Genomic DNA, 21,171 nt, shown 5'->3' on the forward strand with positions numbered 1-21,171 from the left:
TAGTAAAATTAACGAATCTTTTTCACTTGTATTCATGCTTAATAAATCCAAATTTCAAAAATGGTTATCTTAATCTGCAAGAAAAGTTTAACGAGCAATTACCGACGCATTCACGACCGCTTTCATCTAACGTGAAGCCGGTTGTACAAATACATTTAAAGCTCCCGGCCATGTTCATACACTTCCCGTTGATGCAAGGATCTTCTCTGCATTCGTCGATATCTGAAAAATATTATTGTGAATTCAACTAATTGTCAAAAAATATGTAAAAACCAAACTTTTGCAAAGTAACAAAATGTAGCTAATCAAACCTGTTTTGACAATAAATTTATCATAGGCTGTGTGGGCTTGATGCTTTGGGTTCCCAACAACCGCCTCATATTGACAGACGTCCCATGAATAAATGTCCGATAACAGCAGTCTACAACACTTAAAAACTGAAAGTAGGCCTATATGTGTCACCCTTGTCATGAGGTGGCTGTGCAAGAATATCGATCCTGCTTTAACTTACCCACTCCTGCTGGAGTGTAGCCACACCCTGCTGGACATAGGTCGTCGAATTCTTGTGTGTCCTGCAGAGGACAAGCCGTACAGTTTCCTTCTTCTACTCCCCAACCTCCGTTTCTGCACTGGCAGCAACATGTACTGTAGGTGAGTTGACTTTGACCAGCTAAGGCGCATATCCCCCGGTTAATTTCGAAATAGCAGTTAGCCTCTCGAGTATCTACAAAGAAATATATGCTTGAAGTAGCCTAGGTTTATACAGCCTACGGCAATGGATTTAAATAAGCAGAAAATTGACGATTACAGCTGTGGGAATGTACTGTAAGTGCGTTTGTTTGTCTTTTGCTCACTTTTTAAGTCACGAATCGTTGTGTGACACCCAGAAGAATTTAATCGGCTATGCTGTCTAAAAAGATTCTCTCACCGACGCAATGTCGTTTGTCTTTGGATAAGACAAAAGTGTCCGGGCAGTGGCAAGTGAAGCTTCCGGCAGTATTTTCACATCTTCCAAACTTGCAATAATCTCCGCTTGCACATTCATCCCTATCTAAAGTAACATCCAAATTATTATTTACTATTCCACACCACATCAGTAATAATAATAATACATAGGTTAAGCATTTTAAGCAAGCATCTTATAACTTGAAATAAGATTTTGTACATTTTTTGTGTTGTTGTAAAAATTACATCCAAAATAGAAACTAGTGGTTTTCTAATAGATCTTTCAACTTATGAGAGCTCATCAATCGAGTTTTTTTTTCGTTTTAATCGTTAAAATTGTGCAGGCGCAGAGAACACATGCATATCGGCACAGGGAGTAATTCCCAATTTGCCAAGAGAACTTTCGGTTATGCTGTGATTAGCAATGTTACCCTGAGGCTCGTAACTATTACATGGTCTACCTTTTTATTGATTTAGTTAGCGAGTTGGCATGGAAGGAATGCATAACTTTCAATAAAATTGCAAAACTTTAAAAAAATAACCACTGGCAGACATAAGAAAATGTCTCTGTTTCAACTTGCATCAGTATGTGTTTGAGTTTGTTATATTCAAGAGTTTGTTAAATTATTATCTTTGTTATATTATTATCTTCATAGATTTTAGTTTGCAGCACAATATTTTTCTATAACGTTGCATAGGCCTGCTCACCGTCACAAGACTTGTCATCTTCACTGGTGTACCCATCTGGGCAGTAACACTTGAAAGAACCATCCATATTTTGACAAGATCCAACTCCACACACAAGTGAGTCTTCTTGGCACTCGTTTTCATCTAAAAATGTATGTAACAATAGTATCAGTAAAGATTTTTTGTTTTTCAGATGTTTGCACCTTAACGTTTATTACTTCATACGTTGTAGTCTTGCAGTAGGCTAAACGATTAGCTACAATTCTTGTAGGGGCCCAATAATAATTATCAAATTTTAAGATTTGATGTAGTGTAATCCAGCCGATAGGCTACAGAATATTTTGCAGCACAACTTGCTGCAAATTTGCAACTTTGGGCTACAAAGGGTCAATTGAAAGTAATTTTGTCTTCATTTTCTTCACAAATATTTATTCATGAATACTTTAAGCAGGCTGACAAAAAGCACCAAGAACGGTTGGTAGTATTCATGTTAAAACAGTTCATGAAGACATGTCGCTTTGGAGAAAATCAGCCTTAGAACCCCTCATTGTCCTTGCTTACCAATGCAATTACGGGAGTCAGGCGTCACTTTGTATCCATCAGCACACCTACAGGCAAATGCTCCAGGCAGGTTAATGCATTCGCCTTGTCCGCATTGGCTTTGTTCTTCGCATTCGTTGACATCTGAAAACAGGTTTGTTTTTAAATACGAGTTCAATTATATTTCGGGACAAAGGGTGCGATATCAAAGTTTGGTTATAGTGGCTATTTGGTTACTATGAGTTATGTGAACCAACAATACGTTAAGCAAAACAACCGACCTCTTGGCCTTCAATTTTAAAAAGAAACTTCAAATTTGCACGAATCATATTGTTAATACAAGCAACGTCACAGCATGAAAGCCCACCGACGCAGTCTCCATTGTCCGAAATGCGGAATCCAGTGTCGCAAGTACACGTGAAGCTTCCAAACACATTCTGGCACACACCACGGCCACATGGATCTCTGGCGCATTCGTCCACATCTAAAAAGTGTAATATCCAATTAGAATGAAATTCAGTAAGAAAACAGCATTGCATCATATTGGAAAAAAAAATAAATCAAAAGCAAAGAAAATTTTAAGGCAGTGAGCCATAATTGATAGTTTGGGTCAGTTGATACTAAGACAGCACGTTTCAAAATACTCATTCCGTAGACCAGTCATTGATACATTGATAATAATAATAACAGATCTAAAAAAGATTAACTGGATATTAAAGACAGTACACCATAAAATGCTCATCCAGCAAACCAGTAATTTTTACATTTATAATAATAAAAACAGATCTCAAGAAAGGATTAAATTTTTGGTTGGGCAATGAGTATGTTATTCCTTTATATACCTTGCTATTGTAGCCTATAACCTACTTGTTAAAATTTTTGCTTTACGTGCTTAATAATCACCTTCACAGGCCTTTTCATCGTTGACAGGACGGAAGCCTTGGTTGCAGTCGCAACTGAAAGCTCCTCTTGTGTTGAAGCAATCGCCGTTGACGCACGCGCTGCCGAGGTCACATTCATCGATGTCTGTATACACCAAAAATATTAGGCTACGTCTATTGCGCATCTTAAAACAGTTATTTCACGTCAGAAGGACAATTGCTGCTCAATTTCAAATCAGTGTTTAGTTTATTTGCCACACAATAAACAGAAATCTTCGTTGGATGGTTTTGAATGTTTATCCTCGGACTGACAAAACCTTGATAGGTTATTCCTGGTAGTTTTGCATACGTGTAGAGGCTCTTGACGTAAGGCCGATTACCGAGATTGGCGGAGTGAAGCTTTCCGACTGTTGAAGTGTTGTTGCCGGGGAATTATTGAACCCACTAGGTGCCGCTGAACGGAGAGCAGTCCTTACAATGTGATGCTCAAGCGCACACCCCGAGAGTTGAACCAGCGTCGCTTGATCTTGAAACTCCTTCGTTCACGAAGCCACGCACTAACCAACTGAGCTATGGGGACGGATTTATCGAAACCATTTAGGTAGGCTACAGAATTCATAAACAGTTAGAATTGTAAGGTATGTTTTCTCTTCAAAACATAGACTGCAACATGATTTTACTCTTCATATAGGTAGGTCTAATTGATCAAAATCAATCATTCACGTTCACCTATAGTATCATCTATACGTTCTACATAATTGAGTACAAAAACCGTGGACATACAAAAAATTAAAGTTATCTCGCTTTTTCTGTGCATGCACTACGATTATAAAATGCGATTAACTACACACAACCTTTGATAAAAGCATGTGACAAAGTTTTGTACCGTTACAAGTCTCTGTCTCTTCATCAAAATTGAATCCATCTTTGCAGGCACATCTGTAGCTACCGGGTTGGTTGATACACACAGCATCGGCAAAACATAAGTTTTCGTCCACACATTCATCGTCATCTAAACGGAGGTACAAAAGCAGAATAAAAATTCAATGTAAACAACACCTCATAACACAAACTTCGTGTGTGATATTTGAACCGTTGTACAATATAGGGTTAAACCTTTTATGTGAAATGAAAAGCAAGACTCTAACAGCACTCACCTTCGCACATCAGCTTGTCCTCGTTGAAATGATATCCCCTTGAGCATTCGCATACATAAGAATCTCCAGCAGGAATACAGACTCCGTTTTCGCAAAGCTGATCAATTTCCTCACAAGCTTGATCACCTCCAATGTAGGACGGAGAGCCACACAAGTCAAAAAACTCATCCGAACCTTCTTCAGGACAAGCCTATAACATAAAGTGAAAATTAATTCCATCAGAATCTTTACACTTCAAGCTGGCAAACTAGTGACAGCGAAAGTTTGTGGCTTGATAAGTAGCCTACAGTCAACCTGTCTTAAGAGTCAGTGGATTTAGATTCTTGCTCTATCTGGTCACGCCAATGTCCTTTTGCAATTTCACAAGCCTCGTTTCTGCTTAGCCCCCAGCATTGCAAAATTCGGGGTAACAACTTCCTCATCTGCGATTCTGTATGGCTGCACTGAAACTATCAGCCTGGCAAAGGCTTAGACTTCCAAGAGCAACGCATATGTGCGATAGATCTTCTTCTTCTTCAATTGCCTTGCCTGAACCAGGCATCGACGGCCTCAGATGAATAATTAGACCAAATGTTCCTATTATATGTTGCATGGATAATTGTTTCTGTTTTGTCGTTAAATTGTTCCAGATGTGTTTGTCTTTGTCTGCCAGGTGCCCGCTTTCCAAAAATTTTACCAGTTAAAGAGAGATGCTCCAGTTTTTGCTTTCTTATTACATGGCCATATAAAACAAATTTGTAGTTAAATATGAAAACATTGAACCTACTTCACAAGGAGTGTTCCATCCTGCACCGACGTTTTCGTAGCAGCAGCACTTCTTTTTTGTTTCTTCAAACACCTCACTGGTGCATTCCCCAGATGTGTCATTGAAATAGCGATGGCAAGTTTTGATTCTGATATCTGAAGTCAAGACAAACTATTTGATGCATTGGTGATTAACTGTCTGTCTTCAGTGTCTTGAGGACATGGTATTTGTCATTGAAATTGCTGCAATTGTTTCGTAACTTTTGAGCTAATGAAAGTTTTATGTAAAGTAATTCCAATCTTGATAAAAAAAAACATTGAAAATCTGGCAGATACCTTTTGATTAAATTAACGCCAGGTCGGCGACCAAAATTTACAAATTAAGTATTGGGCTACACGAGCCTTGTATTTCTAGATATCAAAAATTCTTAAAAGAGTAGACTAAGTTCAGATGTTGCATATGAAATAGCACCTTCACATTTCCTTCCAGCAAGAATAGATCTGTAACCTTCTGGACAGGCACAGTTGTACCCTCCCACTGTGTTTCGGCATTCCCCAGCGCCACATACGTCACCGACTTCTTCTTCTTCGCATTCGTTTACATCTGCAGATGAAAAACAGGAATAATAAAATATGGAATTTGCATCTTATCACCAAAACACGAAATTACAAACAGACCTACACTATTCCCTTAATGTGGTACTCATGCAAAACATACAAGCATTAAAAGTAAACCTGTCAATAAATACGACAAAGCCATCAAAAATTAAATTAAAAAAAAAAGTGTTACCTTCACAAATATGAGTTTCTCTATTCAGTTGATATCCTTCGTTACATTCGCAGGTGTATGAACCGAACACGTTGATGCATGTTCCTCCTTGACATAGACCCGGCAATGTTCTGCATTCATCTATGTCCTCTAGCAAAACTGTGATTGGATTGGGCACAAAACCGATTCCTCCCGGACACAAAGTTTTGTACTATGACAAAGTGCACAATGTAAATTAGATTTATTGCTTGTTTAGTTGTTTCACTTTCGAAAACAGTTTCATTCTCTCAGTTAATGGTGGATATTAAAAACAAATTGATAGCCTTTAAGTGTGTTTTTTGCTTTGATAGTAACTGATGCGTGTGTCGAACAAACATAATTTTTTTGTCTGGTGTAATCTTAATAAAGTAGGCTATAGCTTCATTCACTTCCTAGATGTAACATTAAATCATATCTCACTCAGTTACCCCTACGTGTAAATCTACTTCCCCTTATCACATGTGATGCTCGAAATGCAACAAATGTTCTTGGTCTATCAAAACTCAATCAGCCTTTATGTGTAGCTCATTTAAATTTGAATAGCAACGGACACACTTTATAATATAGACACACCACGATATCTAAACAGACTTTGTTTTGCCATAGATCAAGCTGTACCTCGGTACTGTTAACTTCAGGGCACAGCTCGCAAGGATTCCCCCAGCCTGCCAACTGAGCGCAGCAGCAAGTAGCTTTGGTGACATCAGTGCCGATTGCATTGGTACAAATAGCGGCAGTTTCATCACCCTCGCTTTGAAGGAAGCATTCGCCAACGCGGTTGTCTGAAACAGATATGTTTTAAAAGCTATCTTATGTAGGTAAGTACATTTTTAGTTTAGCCCAAATTTATAAACCGACAGCGCCATAAATATATTAGTCCAGCCGACTCTTTCAACGAAGAAATGGATGAAGTATTTATGGCTGTGATTCCATTCTCGGCGTTTGCTTGTGAGCAGCGCATTTAAAAGATACTTCATTTATTTATTCAACTAGACCCTAGAAATTATATGAACGTACTAGAAACAGCATAAACCTGCAAGCGGAAAACTTAAATTGACAATATCCTTGATTGGGCTGGGTCGAAAACTTGAATGAGAGAGTGTATACTCGATGACCTCCTACGCCTTCGTAGGGCTACGGTCTTTCGCACTCTCTTATTGGATGCACGCTGTATGTTTTTTTATTTTATGTACCTTTTGTTTTAAATCCAAACAAAAATAAATTACCATCAATCCAAACCCTCGAAAAGTATGAGGAAAATCGGGAATAGAATTCAAAAGAGAATTTTTCATTCTAACTATACTCAGTGGCGTAGCAACGCAATATGCCGCCCTTGGATTTTTCCTCGAAATCCCGCCCTCCCTTGACACCGTCGTAAAAGCTGATTAAAATTTCACACAACAGAGGAATTAAAACAGTGTTTGTTATATTTTATTAAAAGTTCAAAGTAAAACCACTCCTTACTCAGACAGCTGAAGGATTCTTTCTCTTTGTCTCCTTCTTTAATACCGTACACTAATCGCTGGCTTGAATGCCCTTTCTATATTCTGAAACCTTTCGGGTCCTAATTTGATCATCTCAACTCTCATGTTATGAGTAAATGTATCTGGCCAAGTAGCCACATCGTTATGAGAATAATAGATATTGTCTGTTTTATCTTTATCTGAAATTGTTTCATTCATAGGCTGACTTCTTTCAATGATCACTTTGTTATTGTTTTGCTCGAGGTACACTTCTTCTTCCGTCTCAACTTGAGGTAGCGATTTACTGTGGCTGCTAACCTCTTCAGACTCTTCTGTTTCTTTAGTAGAGGCAATTGTTACGAACTTCAAAATGTCCCCTTTATTCTTTTTTAGTTCTTCTTCTCTAGCTTAGAATTCTTTTTTTTTTCTAAAAAAAGCTCCACTTTCTTTTACTCTCTTCATAGGCAAAAGTAACTTAAAAACTTTGCAACTTAAATTTTGTTCTGGAATCTGCAGAACCATAGTTAAAAAAACAATAACCTTAATTGCAAATTTGCTGAGTTAAGCTAAGTGATCTATTTCAGACCTGAAACTTTAAACCTTTTACAAACCTAATCTATCTTCACACATGAAGATGGAGGAATCCCGTCTATCTACCACAGACAGATAGCAAAGGTGGCCGTTGACGCGATAACCTCACAGTCCCTTCCTGTCTCCTCGCGAAAGTGAAATAAACTTAAAACTAATCTAAACTTAACTACCAAAACTAAATTGACTTAACAATGCTATAGCTTACAACTACAATAATTACAAGTTACAACCGACATTCCATGATGACTTCAACAGCATGAGTATCATTATACCAGTACCGTATAAAAATACCACAGAGTGAGTCACAATAAAAAAAATTGCAAATTAGTTTAGAGGCATAACTTGTGTAATTTTTTAGCTTCACTTAGATCAGTGTTAACTTACGTCTTTTAAAGTCTGAGTCTCTCTGAGAATAAATTAATGTGATTGTCTTTGTTCGTTTAAAAGGTTATCACATTTTGCCGCCCTCCAGCAACGTGCCGCCCCTGGATTTATCCACAAGATCCAATGGGTAGTTACGCCACTGACTATACTAGACTAAATTTTCTATCAGTAGATCAATAATAAAGTTGGCAGAGTTTACCCATGGACTTCTAAATAGTAGCATCTGGACTGGAAACTCAGTGGGCAACATGAGGCCAAACAGTTGGTACAACAGTTGGCCAACAGTGGACCAACAGCCAAGTAACTAACCCTGTTGGCCCACTGTTGGCTAACTGTTGTACCAACTGTTTTTCCTCATGTTGCCCACTGAGTTTCCAGTCCAGATGCTACTATTTAGAAGTCCATGGTTTACCATTCCAAAAAAGACTTGTGAAGCCAATTGTTGTAAAAAAAACATTTTGCCCGAACAGAGCAACAGCATCTTACCGACGCAACCAATGCCTGTTGGGTTCAGTTCAAAATTCTCTGGGCACACGCAATCATACGAGCCGTCTCTGTTGATGCAATCACCGCTGAGACAATTGCCTGGATTTTCACATTCATCAACGTCTGAGCAATTCTTTCCCGGTATGTCATTGATATAGCTTCACAAAAACAAAATTAAGATAAAGGATTGCTCCACTCAATGACACAGTAGCCTACCAAGTCACTATTTTCTGTTTAGGTAAGTTATAATTTTAATTTTTAAATAAAAAAACGAATGGTTTTTAAAAGCTTTACATTTCAAAACTATAACTCTCTTACCCGTCCAAACAGTTGCACGTAAATGCACCAGGAACGTTGTGACACCTTCCATTCACGCAAATTTCCTCGAAAGCACATTCATCAATATCTGGGTAAAAAAGCAATGCCTTATGTACAGTAGCGTTGACAGAAGGGTGCAAAGGGTACATTTGGACACCTTCCCGGGATAAATTTAGCGGCCCAAGGGTCCAGAGAACTTGAAAAAAATACCGCGTATTCTTTGGATACCGTACAATGTGTTTTTCTTTGAAGTGTCTTGATTTGGGATACGAGGATCTCATTGGTACCGGGCCCAAATTAGTCTCTCAACAGCCCTGCTTATGTAACTCCTAACATTGACTTTACATCACACAACACCATGTGACGTAAAACCCATTCAAGCAAAACGCGTAGTCGGCAAATTTATGTCCATCATGCCTATTTGAACACAGTTGAATACGTTGTTGCAATTTAATTTCGTTTCGAATTTCTGTTGGTCTTCACTGCTTCGACTTTATGTTTAATGTTGGAAGTTTTTTCTATAATTTAACGTTGAAAGTAACCACTCACACATCTTTTGTCCAACCTTTAAAATAATGTGTGTTTTATTTTTTTTTTGCTTTAAACCGCACTGCAGTATATAACTTTGTAAATTTTATTTTGTATGTTATTCGCTCTGAGGAGGCGCCTTGTCATGGTACGCGAAACGTCAGTGAAGCAATACGTTCAACATGTTTGTCGTTGCTTTTGCTTTCACTTTCATCGGATGAAAATTGCAACTAGACCTTGAAATGATAATTGCCTGATGAACACCCAAACTTTTCAGTATTCAAATTTACCTTTGCAAGCTTTTCTGTCTTGCGTTGTTTCAAAACCCATTGGACAACTGCATTCGAAACTTCCATCAACGTTGAGACATTCTCCATACGGGCCACACAAAGATTCATCCGCCACACAATCGTCATTATCTGTGGGAACAAAACAAGTCACATACATTTAAGTTGTGAAAAACCTGAGAATAAACTTCAAGCTAAAAACGAAAAGGTAAATTTTGCATTTTTGTTAGCTTATTTAAGGTTATGTTCGGTGGCTCAAAATTTGCATCTAGTAGACGAGAAGGCAAGAAAGCTAATTTTCATGTCCACCTTTAAGACTGTCATTCAGTGTTTTGCAAAAACACAATCACGTTTTCTCCATGGTTGTCGAACCGATGCCCTTTCGAGCTTTGCACAAGCCCTTTCGTAAACTCGACCACAATGCATTCAAACTCCCTTCAACAAATTTTTTCGGTAAAATTGAAATTAAAAAGTTCTCTGACAAAGAAAAAACTAAAATGCAATGGATTTCTCAATTCTAGAACAATTTTTCAAAGTTGCACCTGAACAAGAAAACCCATCACCATGGTAACCTTCATTGCAATCACAAGCGTAAGTTCCCAACTTGTTTCTGCAAGTCGCAGATTCGTGGCACAAGTGTGTTCCCAATTCACATTCATCATCATCTGTAAGTCAAAAGATAAGCAGTCAGCTTATAGTACATAGGTTCAACACTATTGCTAAAATAAAACTAATTATCTTGCATTTGCATTGCAACTTGTGCAATGCGGCATAATCAGACTTGCAGACACCAAAAGCATCATTTATTTGCATACCGTGGCACATAAATCCATCTCCATGGAATCCGTTGATGCACGAACACTCGTAACCGCCTACAGTGTTGTTACAGTCAGCGTTTACATGGCAATTGTGTTTGGACATTTCACATTCGTCTTCGTCTGAAAAACAAACACGTTAATGATTTAGCGTTTTTCTTCATCTCTAAATACCTTTGAAGTTAATGCTTCCGGAGATTTGAAAACTTGAAATGGAAACACTCTTGTGTCAAATCATTACCAAGTCAAATTAGTCTCAACAAGTCTGACGAAGCAGGTAGTCACAACAAAGAAAAATTACACAGAAACGTTGAGTCTAATGTAAAGCTGTTTGATTAAGCAGGAATGTTGTTGCATATGGTCGTTTCCTCAAAGCAACTTACCAACGCACACCATTTGATCTCGCGGTACACAGTAACCAGGGTTACAGTTACACGTGTAAGATCCCCTTGTGTTGTGGCACTTTCCATTCATGCAAATATTAGGATTCATTGCGCACTCATCAATATCTTCACAAAATCTGAAAAATAACATACGCCAAGATCATATAAAGTGTTTTAGAAACAGGTCTACGTCAAATGCAAGTCAACAAGGTTGCAGCTAAACCTGATGTGCGTGAGAAAGTAGATTTGTTTTCATTGCAATGCCAGGTAATTGCAGATAAAAAGACGCAACCCCAATCTTAGCAAGTGGTTGTAAGCTGCAGGCACTTTTTTACTCGACTTATGTGTTACCGTATATTTGTTTCTTGTTTGTAACTTTGTTTCTACAAATTTGTTGATATAGTGGTTAGTGTTGCTACTCTTTTCATTACTATCGCAGTCTTATTGCTGCATTCTTGCAACAAAAGTCTTGAAATCTTTCCTGCAGATTTTATTTAGTTAGTTTTTCTCGGCTTGCGAAGGCTTGATTGGAATGTAACATTTCTAATCATATCACCATTACCAATTTCTTTAGGTCTGACAAAACATTGTTGATTCTAATAAGATGCGGCGGTTGATGTGTAAACTAATTTTTTTCCTGCGAAGGAACAGTGTTGCGTCGAAAACATTCAGATTTATTTCGTTAATTTAACTATAGTATACTGTACTTCTATAGTTCAAATAATGTTATTTAACCCAAATACTTTGTTGTCAATATAATCTGCTTACGGTAGAAAATATGTTTTTATATCTAGTTTTTCTGGTGTTGATATCGATCTGCTTGAATTGGTGAACACCTCAATTTATTCATTGACGCTGCTCTGTGACTTGTGAGCCAAAGATAACATCCTAACCAGCCAAACCCGTCATTTTTACACTGATTTAACGTCTACAGACGTTAAATCAATGTAGAAACGACGGATTTTGTTCGCTAAGTTGCTCAAACGCTTACTGCATATCACTAGTTGACATGAAACCATCGAAACAGATGCAGTTGAATCCACCATTCGTATTTTCACATCTCCCGCCGTCGCAACGATTCATCTGCTCCATGCATTCATCACGATCTGGCAAACAACATATGCATTCAGTAAACCGGGTGTGCATGCAATAGATCTCAGTCATTGCAATTCTACTAGCAACTTGTTTTTGTCTGTTGCCTAAAAGAGAACTCATTTATGGTAAAAACGTCTCAATTGTGTTGTATCTGTTTATGATCTATTTATTTATTAAAAACAAAAACTATTTTTTTTACAAAAGTAAATTAGAAATTCTTGATGATTGAAAATTCAAACAAATGCAAAGGAATCTCACCTGCACAGGTGTGGCCGTCAAAGGAAAGTACATAACCTTCGTCGCAGCTGCACTCGTACGATCCGATGGTGTTGGTACAGCCCATGTGACATTCCCCATTGTTAGTTGCGCATTCGTCAACGTCTGACCAGTTTGAAATGAGTTTAACCGTTTTATTTCATGTCAAAGTTAAAATGTTATCTGGTTAGTTTTAAAGGTGTTTTATACCGGTACATACTATGATAAAATTTTTTTAAAGGTACAAAAAGTTTTCAAAACCCACTGAGAAGTTATATTGCTACTTGAGGTTTGGCTTACCTATGCATTCTTGAGCGTCTGGTGTCACAACATACCCAGCATCACACAGACACATGTAACGACCCAGAAGATTCTCACAGCGCCCATTTGGAGCGCAAAGATCCGGTCGCAAAGCACATTCGTCGATATCTGAATACAAATAAAAACTTCAAAAGTTGCTTAGTCAGTTATGGATATTATGATGTTTAGCCAGCAAGTAGTGACTTATAATGCAACTTATCCTTTTATATTGTAGGAAAAAGTGCGTTCCGAAAAGTTCTTCATATCAGGCTAAAATGGTGAGTTCTTTTTTACACATGAACTCTACTGAGGAAACAAAAAGAAAGCTTTGAATCAGTTTAAGTAATTAACTAATAAACGCCACAATATTTTGGGTTTAGTTGGTACATTTGGCAACGTTTACGGAAAGTTTTATTTATTTTACCGAGTATATCGGCTTATCAAGGTAAAGCTTACCGACACAGCTTGTTCCATCTTCGTTAAGCGATCTTCCATCTGGGCACACGCATTGGTAACTCCCGTCTGTGTTGTAGCAATTTCCCCCAGTGCAATATCCTCCTTTGGCGCATTCGTCGATATCTAACCACACAATAAATCGATGATTTAGAGACCAAAGACTGGTTTGCATTTGATTGTCTGACCAGTTCGACTAATTAGTAGGGTAGTCTAATGTAGTGTGTGTACAAAAATAAAAGGTCACCGTGACAACTAGGCCTGTCTAAAATTTAACAATGAACTAGAGTAACTTATTACATCTTTAAACTTTTTGATTAAACGAAAGTTGATCTGATGACAGAAAAGTTGTAAGGTATACACAAACAAACCCAAGCAAACTTTAGTGGTGGCAGACGGCTCGTATCCTTCTTCGCAGTCACACTGGAAGTCACCGGCTACGTTCACACATTGACCACTTCCGCACAACCCAGGACTAGAATGCAGATGATTGTATAAATTGCTAAAACTACGTCAGCGCGTTAAGTTTTAAAATAAGCAGTTTTAGCAAAATGTCATCTTTGGTTCTGGCCTAGTTACAACAGTAGCTGCTACAATCACGAAACAAAACAAATTCCTGGGATGTATGATTAAAATATGCAGCAAGCTTTCAACTAGTTTGCGTTGTAGATTAGGCTAAGTCTTTTCAATAATTAAGACGGTTCCGTTGTGACTACGTTTAGGCACTTGGCTGGCACTTATATATGCTTTATAGCCGACATCTTTGTTTGAGCACGTGATGCCTTATCATTTGCGGTGTTATTTTTTTCATCTTACAATTGAAGATGTTCTACCAACTGCACCAAGCCCAAGAAACGTAGGTCTACTGCTCTCTGCTCAATGGAGCATTGTACTATGGCGAAATCAGAGCAGTTACATGCATTACCTTATCTGGCATTCGTTGATGTCCGTGCAGTTCCTGCCATCTTCGTTTAGCGTAAAACCTCTGTTGCATTCACACATGAAACTGCTGTCTGTATTTTTACACACTCCGTTATCGCACAGATCCGGAAAAGCAATGCACTCATTCGACGTAACTACAAAAGAATGCCATCAATTACTGGGTTTGCATTGTTTTGTTGAGTACTCAGTTATTGAATGAGTTGCGTGGTAAAGTATTAAAGCATGGAGAGCTGTTGATAAAACCAGTACGGTAGTTTAAAAACACAACAAAAGACAAATATGACAAGTGCTGATTTTCAGCGTCAGTGGTTCAAAAAACTCTAATGGAAAGGATGGTTGAAATCTTGGAGAAATTAATTTCAATAGCATAAGACCACTTCATATCATTTTATCTTGTTATTAAAGACAAAAAAATAACTGGTCTACTTCACAAATTTACTAATAATAGGAGAAAGTAGGGTAATATGGGCCAGTTGGTAATATGGTCCAAGGTCCACCCTTATTTGGCGTATTTGTAAAGGGTTTGTGGTTACTGTTCCTGAACAACTTGAAAAAAAAACTTGACGACAAAGAAAGAAACGTAAAATTTGATGGAAACGTTGTTTGCGTGAGTAGGCTACATTTTTGTCTTATCCGGGCTTAGCCTTTGCTCAACACTTAAAGTAACTGGACGGGGAGAAAAAATACCAATCTCCTTGTCCACCTTCCAGTACGTATTACGTGTCTTGCAAAAAACACAACCGGAAGTTCTGGATAAGACACAGTCGTGTTCTTTTGATGGATGTCGAACCGGCACCCTTGCGAGCGTCGTGTAGGAGCTTTTACCACTCGACTATGCAACCGAGAAAAGATAATTATAGCAATAATAATATTAATAATCAAAGCATTAGTTTATTTAAAGAATGTTTTTATGTTAATGAATAAAAACACAATTTGACTCACTTGGAATTGCAGTGCACATCCTAGTCTTTGTTAGTGATCCTTCTGCAGGACAATGTTCGCAATCATCACCCCATGCCTTGCCCAACGAACAGCAACATTCTGCTTGTCTCATTAAAGAGGAGCCGACCGCAACACCAGCGGTACAGCCTCCAGCACCATCGAGGTTTATAAAACAGGTTCCGACTCTCAAATCTATATATAAATCTCTATTTTACTGGTTGTGTGTGCGGTGGTTGTTGAGCTGAAGCAATTGTATCGTTAGCAAACCAGCCTTTTATACATCTATTCAATTTCTGCAAGCGTTTAATAAATTTAAAAAATAACTGATTTTCTGAGTCAGATACAGTAAGGACATTATTTTTCCATCCAGCAAAGCAGTTCTTTTTTACAGTAGGCTACATGAATTTGCTGGCTAAATTTTTAGAGCAGTAGCCTATCTACCGGTTAGACTAACCAAGGCAGGTAATGCCGTCAGTATCAAGTGTAAGTCCAGACCGACAGACGCATCTGAAGGAACCTTCAGTGTCAATGCATTGTGCTTCATCTTTGCAAAGATCAAACTGGCATTCCGGAATATTGACACATTGATTGCTTGGAATGTCGAAGAAATAACCCCGTTTACATTTTAGATCTGAAAATTTTTTCGTTAGACATAAAAAAGTAAAACTTGTCGCTTCCACTCTGTGGCATAAATCTTGAACATTAGGCCACAAGTGTAGCCAACAGAAATAAGCAGAAGTAGCTTACTATAGACTAAAGACAGCAAATTTAAGATCTTGCAACAAAGCCGCACATGAGAGACAAAGTCATGCCTGCCATTTGTATGATCTTAATATTATTTGTTTGTAAATTTGTACTACCATTTGCAAGAGGCTTGCTTAACAAAAACCAGGTTTAATCTATTGTAGATTTAGAAAAATACATAAATAACAGCGTTGCCTCAACGACCCTGAAAGGAGGCAAGCTTGTAAATAACAACAGTGGTAAATCTAAATGATAAAAAAAGATAAAAAATACTAGTTATCAAATAAAAACAAACAATTAAAATAGTATTAGCCTACAAGAAGATCAAATTCAGTTAAATAGTGTTTATAAAACGCTTCATATTTTAGCACCAATGTTGAAATATTTCACAAGAATACAAACTCAATGAAGTTATCTCACTGAAAGCGCTACAAGGCTTGCAGTCGACGCTCCCCCAAGCGTTTCCGATGCTGTTGCAGCATTCTTCTACAGTAAGAAGTCTGTTACCAACACTGCCCATGCATTCGTCTTCCGAATAGTGCAACCAGCATCGTCCCACCCGAACATCTAAATGCAAGATTTGTTACTGTTTTAACTTTTTATTAGAACTTTAAGCATTTGTAACACAAAGGATGGTTAATAATTTGTATGATGGCAACACTTTTACACAGCTAGCAAACGTTGTTTTCTAAACAATAATTCAACGTCTGGAGATATAAAAAGGAACGGAATTATTGTAAAAAAGACTCATTTTGCTAGCTGGAAAAATGTGGGCCAATGTAATTTGTGTAAAGTTTAACTTGTTATCGTTGAATTTTAGTCAGCACGCCTGATAAATTTTAGCACAAAAAACAGCTTGCATTTTGTTTGTTTTTTTCAACCAAGTTTATGTGCTGTAAGGAGTTCAAGAACATTGCATAAACAAAAAACATTACTTGAATTTTAATGCACATTGACCATTGCGTCATTGGCAAAGAGTCATCGACCAGGTATAATTCCTAGAAAGACAAGGGCGGTAAAAGAATGCAGTCGTACCGTGACAGACATGTCCAGATATGTCAAGCTGCGTTCCTTCTTCGCAGACACATCGGTAATTACCAGGTTCATTTACACACCTTCCATTGGTGCATGGATTGCATAGGCACTCATCAATATCTGAAAAAAAAACAGCTCAGATTAACCTGTCTCATCACATTTTAGTTCAACGTCTCTGCCACGAAACCAACTTACATCGCACCAACGTTTAAAGTCGTTGGATAGATGTGATATAAAGAGGATTTTTTCTCAAATATATCGCAAAGACAAGTTCAATCACCAGCAACGTGTAGAATAACAAACAAAGCTCTTTTTATTTTTCTTAGCAGTCATGCATAGCCCACCTTCGCATACGTCTCCATTTAGAAGATATCCTTCATTGCAAGTACACGAATAAGATCCAGGCGTGTTCCTGCAAATTCCATTGCTGCAAAGGCTTGCTGTACATTCGTCAATATCTGCAAAATGATCGAATACAGTACTAGTAACATTAAGTTAGCAACGTGAGTTCTCGAGTTTTTCAAAATGCCACAAATTGCTCTCAAAACCATCTATCAATATTGTCTACTACAAAACATAGAGTTTAAGGTAACCTTTACAGGCGACTTGTATTTCAAGAAACCTTTCAAAGAAAAGCGATTTCCTATACTTCAAAATTGAATAATTTTGTTTCTTGTCGTATCTAGGCTTATGCCAATTAGTTGAAGATTTAAATTAAGTGTACAGAAGGCAAGGAGGCCAGATTTTCGTGTTCACATTTAGGAATTAGGAAAGTTTCCAAGACACATGCTCTTGAGTGGTGTGGAACTGGCGCCCTTTCGAACGCCTAGCCAGGGTTTGCACCACTCGACTATGCAGTCGAATAATAATATAAATAACTTTATCGTTATAGCAAGAATACAACACGTATAATAAACCGCCTTTACGGTGACGAAAGTTATCAATAAATCATACAAGTTTCCGAAATTGACTGATTTATTTGCTTATTATGTTTAATCGTTCGGTTGTATCCGAAATGAAGGATCCTTTTACAACTTTTCATCCTCAATAACATGGAGGAATCAGAACAGAGGAAAGACATCAGCATTCATTTCATCACTTATAGGCCCACTAAGATGATGATGATGAAGAGTAGGTTCATTTCAACCATGTTTCCTCACAAACCTCTTCCAGTAGGCTAGTAGGCTACTGCCATAGTGGTCATTCTTTTTTATCACTTAGCTTTGTCTGCTGTGGGACCCAATTCCAAAGCACGTGGCGTTTCATTGTCTCGTCCTCTCTGCCATTTTGCGACCATACTTAAATTACACAATTTGCTAAAACTAGTACAGCTGATTTGCATTCATTGAATTCTGGCAATTGCACAACAATCTAATCTCTTATAATAATTGATAAAAGAATCGATTTCGCTATAATAATAGCACCTTCAGCTTATTCAAATAGAAAATGCTAAAACTAATCCTTATTTCTCACCTGTGCAAGACTTCTGGTCTTCGGATACAAGAAATCCTTGATTGCATAAACATCTGTATTCGTTGTTGCCCATGTTGATGCAGTCGCCGTTTTCACAAGGATTTTGCATCAAGTCGCACATATTTGTAACAACAAAAGCATGGCAGAGCACCGCGTAGTCAGCTGAAATTACAAAAAAAAAACTGTAATATTTATATTGGCATCGCTATCTTGCAAGCTTATAATCTTTCCATAAATATTTGAGCAACACACATGGTATTCTACTATACATGAAAGGTAAAGTTAACGAAGTCAAACTGGTGTGTTTGGTAACCAGTCGCTACTTACCATCTCCTATATCAGGACAAGGCTCACAATCGGCATTCCATGCGCTGGTTGCTCCAGGAACAGCGCAGCAACAGTCGGCTCTAGTCGATACTACGCTGAGAGCATTGTGAGCTCGGCATTGGCCATTCCGTACACTTCGGAAGCATTGGGCAGTTGTCTGATCTACAGAAATAAAATCTCTCGATTGTTGAGTCAAAAGTCAACTTTGTAGATTACATTATTTAATTCGAAAGACGTGCAGTATTCTGAACCATAATTGCTTAATTGTGGGCTGGCCTAAAATCGTAAATATAATTCAATAGTTGAAATAGTATAGGCTACACTATGTAGTATTGAGGAGTCATTACTGTGTGGTGCAGTACGTGGGGTTTCTGGCGGAAAAATAAGAAGTAACTTACCTAATATGCATCTAACTCCACTTGAATCCAAAACTTGGAATCTATGACAAGTGCATATGAAACTACCGATGGAATTCTCGCATCTTCCATTCGCGCAAGGGTTTGTGTCACATTCGTTGATGTCAGTACAGCCTTGCCCGTTAGGCTGCACAGAAATACAAAGTCAGCGTTTATTATACTGCAATAGCATAAACAGGGTTTCAACTTTATAGCCATATAATTTTTTGTGACTTACAATGGCGTCAAAGGAAAAAAATAAACGCTTTGATAAAAGCATAAGGTGGAATAAACTAAAGTAAATGAACAAACCAGAAGAGCATATCCAGGGTTGCATTCACACTTGTATTTCCCATCCATATTTATGCATTTTCCATTGGCACACATATTGTCACGCTCGCATTCGTTGGTATCTAGAAAATTATAACATTAATTTTCAAAATACTTTGATGTCAATTGTCGATATTTTATTGATGCCAAATCAACAAAAAAGTGTAAAAAAAATTACATTAAAGTAAATTCTGGCGATATGGTTTTAAAACCGCCGTTAAATGTCAGCCCAAACTCGATTCAGAACTTTTACTTTTGTAACAAGAACTTTGCAGTTTTAATTCCGGGAATTCGGTTGTTGGATCCAAAATTCGATATCACAGCGCGACAGATCGGTGACAACCCAAGCTCCAAAAAATAGGCTAGTTGAAGTCTCAACGTCTAACTAGGTTGAAACGATATAAAAACGGCAAAACTTTGCAGGTCAGGATAGACCGACATTGAAAAATTAAACATTTCTCAAAATGTTTTCCCTTTGTACGTGCTTTATAGATCTTGTGTCATGCTGTGATAGTCAAATATCTTTCCAAAAAAGAAAAGTAGCCTGCTATAATAACTTGTCACTTGCATACCGAGACATTCTTTGGAGTCTGGCGATGTCGTGAATCCAGGGTTGCAAATACATCGGTAATCACCATTGAGATTGATACATCGACCATGTTCACATAATCCTTCAGTTTCATCGCATTCATTGATATCTGAGGACAAGGTTAAGGGTAGCAATTGCCACAAATCAGTTAAAACGATGCAAGATAGTTGTTGGACACGAAACTACTGGTAACGACAATAAAGTGGCCATTTTTTCACATTTCCAACTTTTCTTCAACAACAATATCTGCCCAAATCATTACTCTCTGCGATCTTGATAGATGTGAGCGGTATTTCTCTCCCAGCTTAGCCGCGAGTTGAACCAGATTTACAACGTAGGAAGTCAAGCACTCATGCTATATTGCCTCCTGCAGAACCAATTGCGGCAAGAATTGCGTCTAAAGAGTTAAAATCTAAATACTTTTTCTTAAATTGCGATTGATGTCTGTGTATCGCCATCTGTGCCAAAACACTCTGGCTAGACGTTGAAAACAACGATTTTGTCAACATATCAGTCTAGAATCAACATCGGGCCCATGTTTTCGGTGGAAAAGATTTATTGGTTGCGACAAATGCTCAAACAAGATAGACAAAAACTTCTTTCAAGCATTTTTTAGGTATTTGCAGAACTTGCACTTTGAAATTGCTGTATGCCCTAAAAGGGTAAAAAATGCAAGTCATTCATAATATGCGCGACAAGCGTGGCAGTTGGCAGTATTCAAGTATAAGTGGCTATTATTGTCATATTGCCAACACAAAAAACGCTCCAGTGATCATGAAAGCAAAACACAACGTCGGTCGGTTTCCGATTTGTTATGTCTTGATATCCATTCTTGCAAACGCATAGTTCAGTGCCGGAATAATGTAGAAAAGACCTTTTCACCCAATAGATGCTTTTGCAGTTCATTCTATTCTTTTTCATACAAGCAACAATCGCAACAAGTATTTGTCTGGCCACGCGACTTGAACTAGACATTTGAAGAACAATCGTGCCGTTATTTATAACTATCGATGTCAAAAAGCCAAAGAATATCAACTTTTCAGAGCAATACTAGTTTTATTTATAAACTGAGAAAATTTAAAGTTATCTACGTCTTTTTAATTTGGACTTTGATGATGATTTTATGACTTCAATCAATGCTGCTTTGAGCAAATTCACTGAAGTTCACGAACCGGCTCTTTTCAATAACGTTGCGGTGAAATTGATATAGCTCTCAGACAACAATTTTTTTTTTTTTTTCGTGTAAAAATGACGGATTTTGTTCTCCGAGTGAG

At 37.7% G+C, this 21,171-nt stretch overlaps 1 protein-coding gene across 1 annotated transcript in view; it reads right to left on the bottom strand.

The window, feature by feature from the left end:
* LOC145784408 (fibrillin-1-like) overlaps positions 1-21,171 on the bottom strand; it is a 35,423-nt gene that overhangs the window by 7,052 nt on the left and 7,200 nt on the right. The window contains exons 13-47 of the mRNA XM_082596219.1: positions 19,881-20,006; positions 19,291-19,391; positions 18,982-19,126; positions 18,584-18,745; positions 18,257-18,418; positions 17,128-17,241; positions 16,784-16,903; positions 16,169-16,315; positions 15,459-15,635; positions 15,005-15,196; positions 14,046-14,196; positions 13,492-13,595; positions 13,124-13,246; positions 12,668-12,796; positions 12,371-12,493; positions 12,009-12,123; positions 11,018-11,154; positions 10,635-10,757; positions 10,362-10,484; positions 9,823-9,951; positions 9,005-9,092; positions 8,687-8,844; positions 6,381-6,544; positions 5,745-5,934; positions 5,427-5,558; positions 4,977-5,110; positions 4,211-4,400; positions 3,940-4,065; positions 3,076-3,198; positions 2,540-2,656; positions 2,194-2,316; positions 1,654-1,776; positions 929-1,051; positions 512-724; positions 103-222 (exon numbers count right to left, since the gene is read on the bottom strand). Of these exons, the coding sequence (XP_082452345.1) occupies positions 103-222; positions 512-724; positions 929-1,051; positions 1,654-1,776; positions 2,194-2,316; positions 2,540-2,656; positions 3,076-3,198; positions 3,940-4,065; positions 4,211-4,400; positions 4,977-5,110; positions 5,427-5,558; positions 5,745-5,934; positions 6,381-6,544; positions 8,687-8,844; positions 9,005-9,092; positions 9,823-9,951; positions 10,362-10,484; positions 10,635-10,757; positions 11,018-11,154; positions 12,009-12,123; positions 12,371-12,493; positions 12,668-12,796; positions 13,124-13,246; positions 13,492-13,595; positions 14,046-14,196; positions 15,005-15,196; positions 15,459-15,635; positions 16,169-16,315; positions 16,784-16,903; positions 17,128-17,241; positions 18,257-18,418; positions 18,584-18,745; positions 18,982-19,126; positions 19,291-19,391; positions 19,881-20,006 (4,827 nt within the window). The remainder of the gene's footprint in view (positions 1-102; positions 223-511; positions 725-928; positions 1,052-1,653; positions 1,777-2,193; positions 2,317-2,539; positions 2,657-3,075; positions 3,199-3,939; positions 4,066-4,210; positions 4,401-4,976; positions 5,111-5,426; positions 5,559-5,744; positions 5,935-6,380; positions 6,545-8,686; positions 8,845-9,004; positions 9,093-9,822; positions 9,952-10,361; positions 10,485-10,634; positions 10,758-11,017; positions 11,155-12,008; positions 12,124-12,370; positions 12,494-12,667; positions 12,797-13,123; positions 13,247-13,491; positions 13,596-14,045; positions 14,197-15,004; positions 15,197-15,458; positions 15,636-16,168; positions 16,316-16,783; positions 16,904-17,127; positions 17,242-18,256; positions 18,419-18,583; positions 18,746-18,981; positions 19,127-19,290; positions 19,392-19,880; positions 20,007-21,171) is intronic.

This window comes from Aplidium turbinatum, chromosome 15, assembly GCF_918807975.1.
Source record: "Aplidium turbinatum chromosome 15, kaAplTurb1.1, whole genome shotgun sequence".
NCBI classification, from domain to species: domain Eukaryota; kingdom Metazoa; phylum Chordata; class Ascidiacea; order Aplousobranchia; family Polyclinidae; genus Aplidium; species Aplidium turbinatum.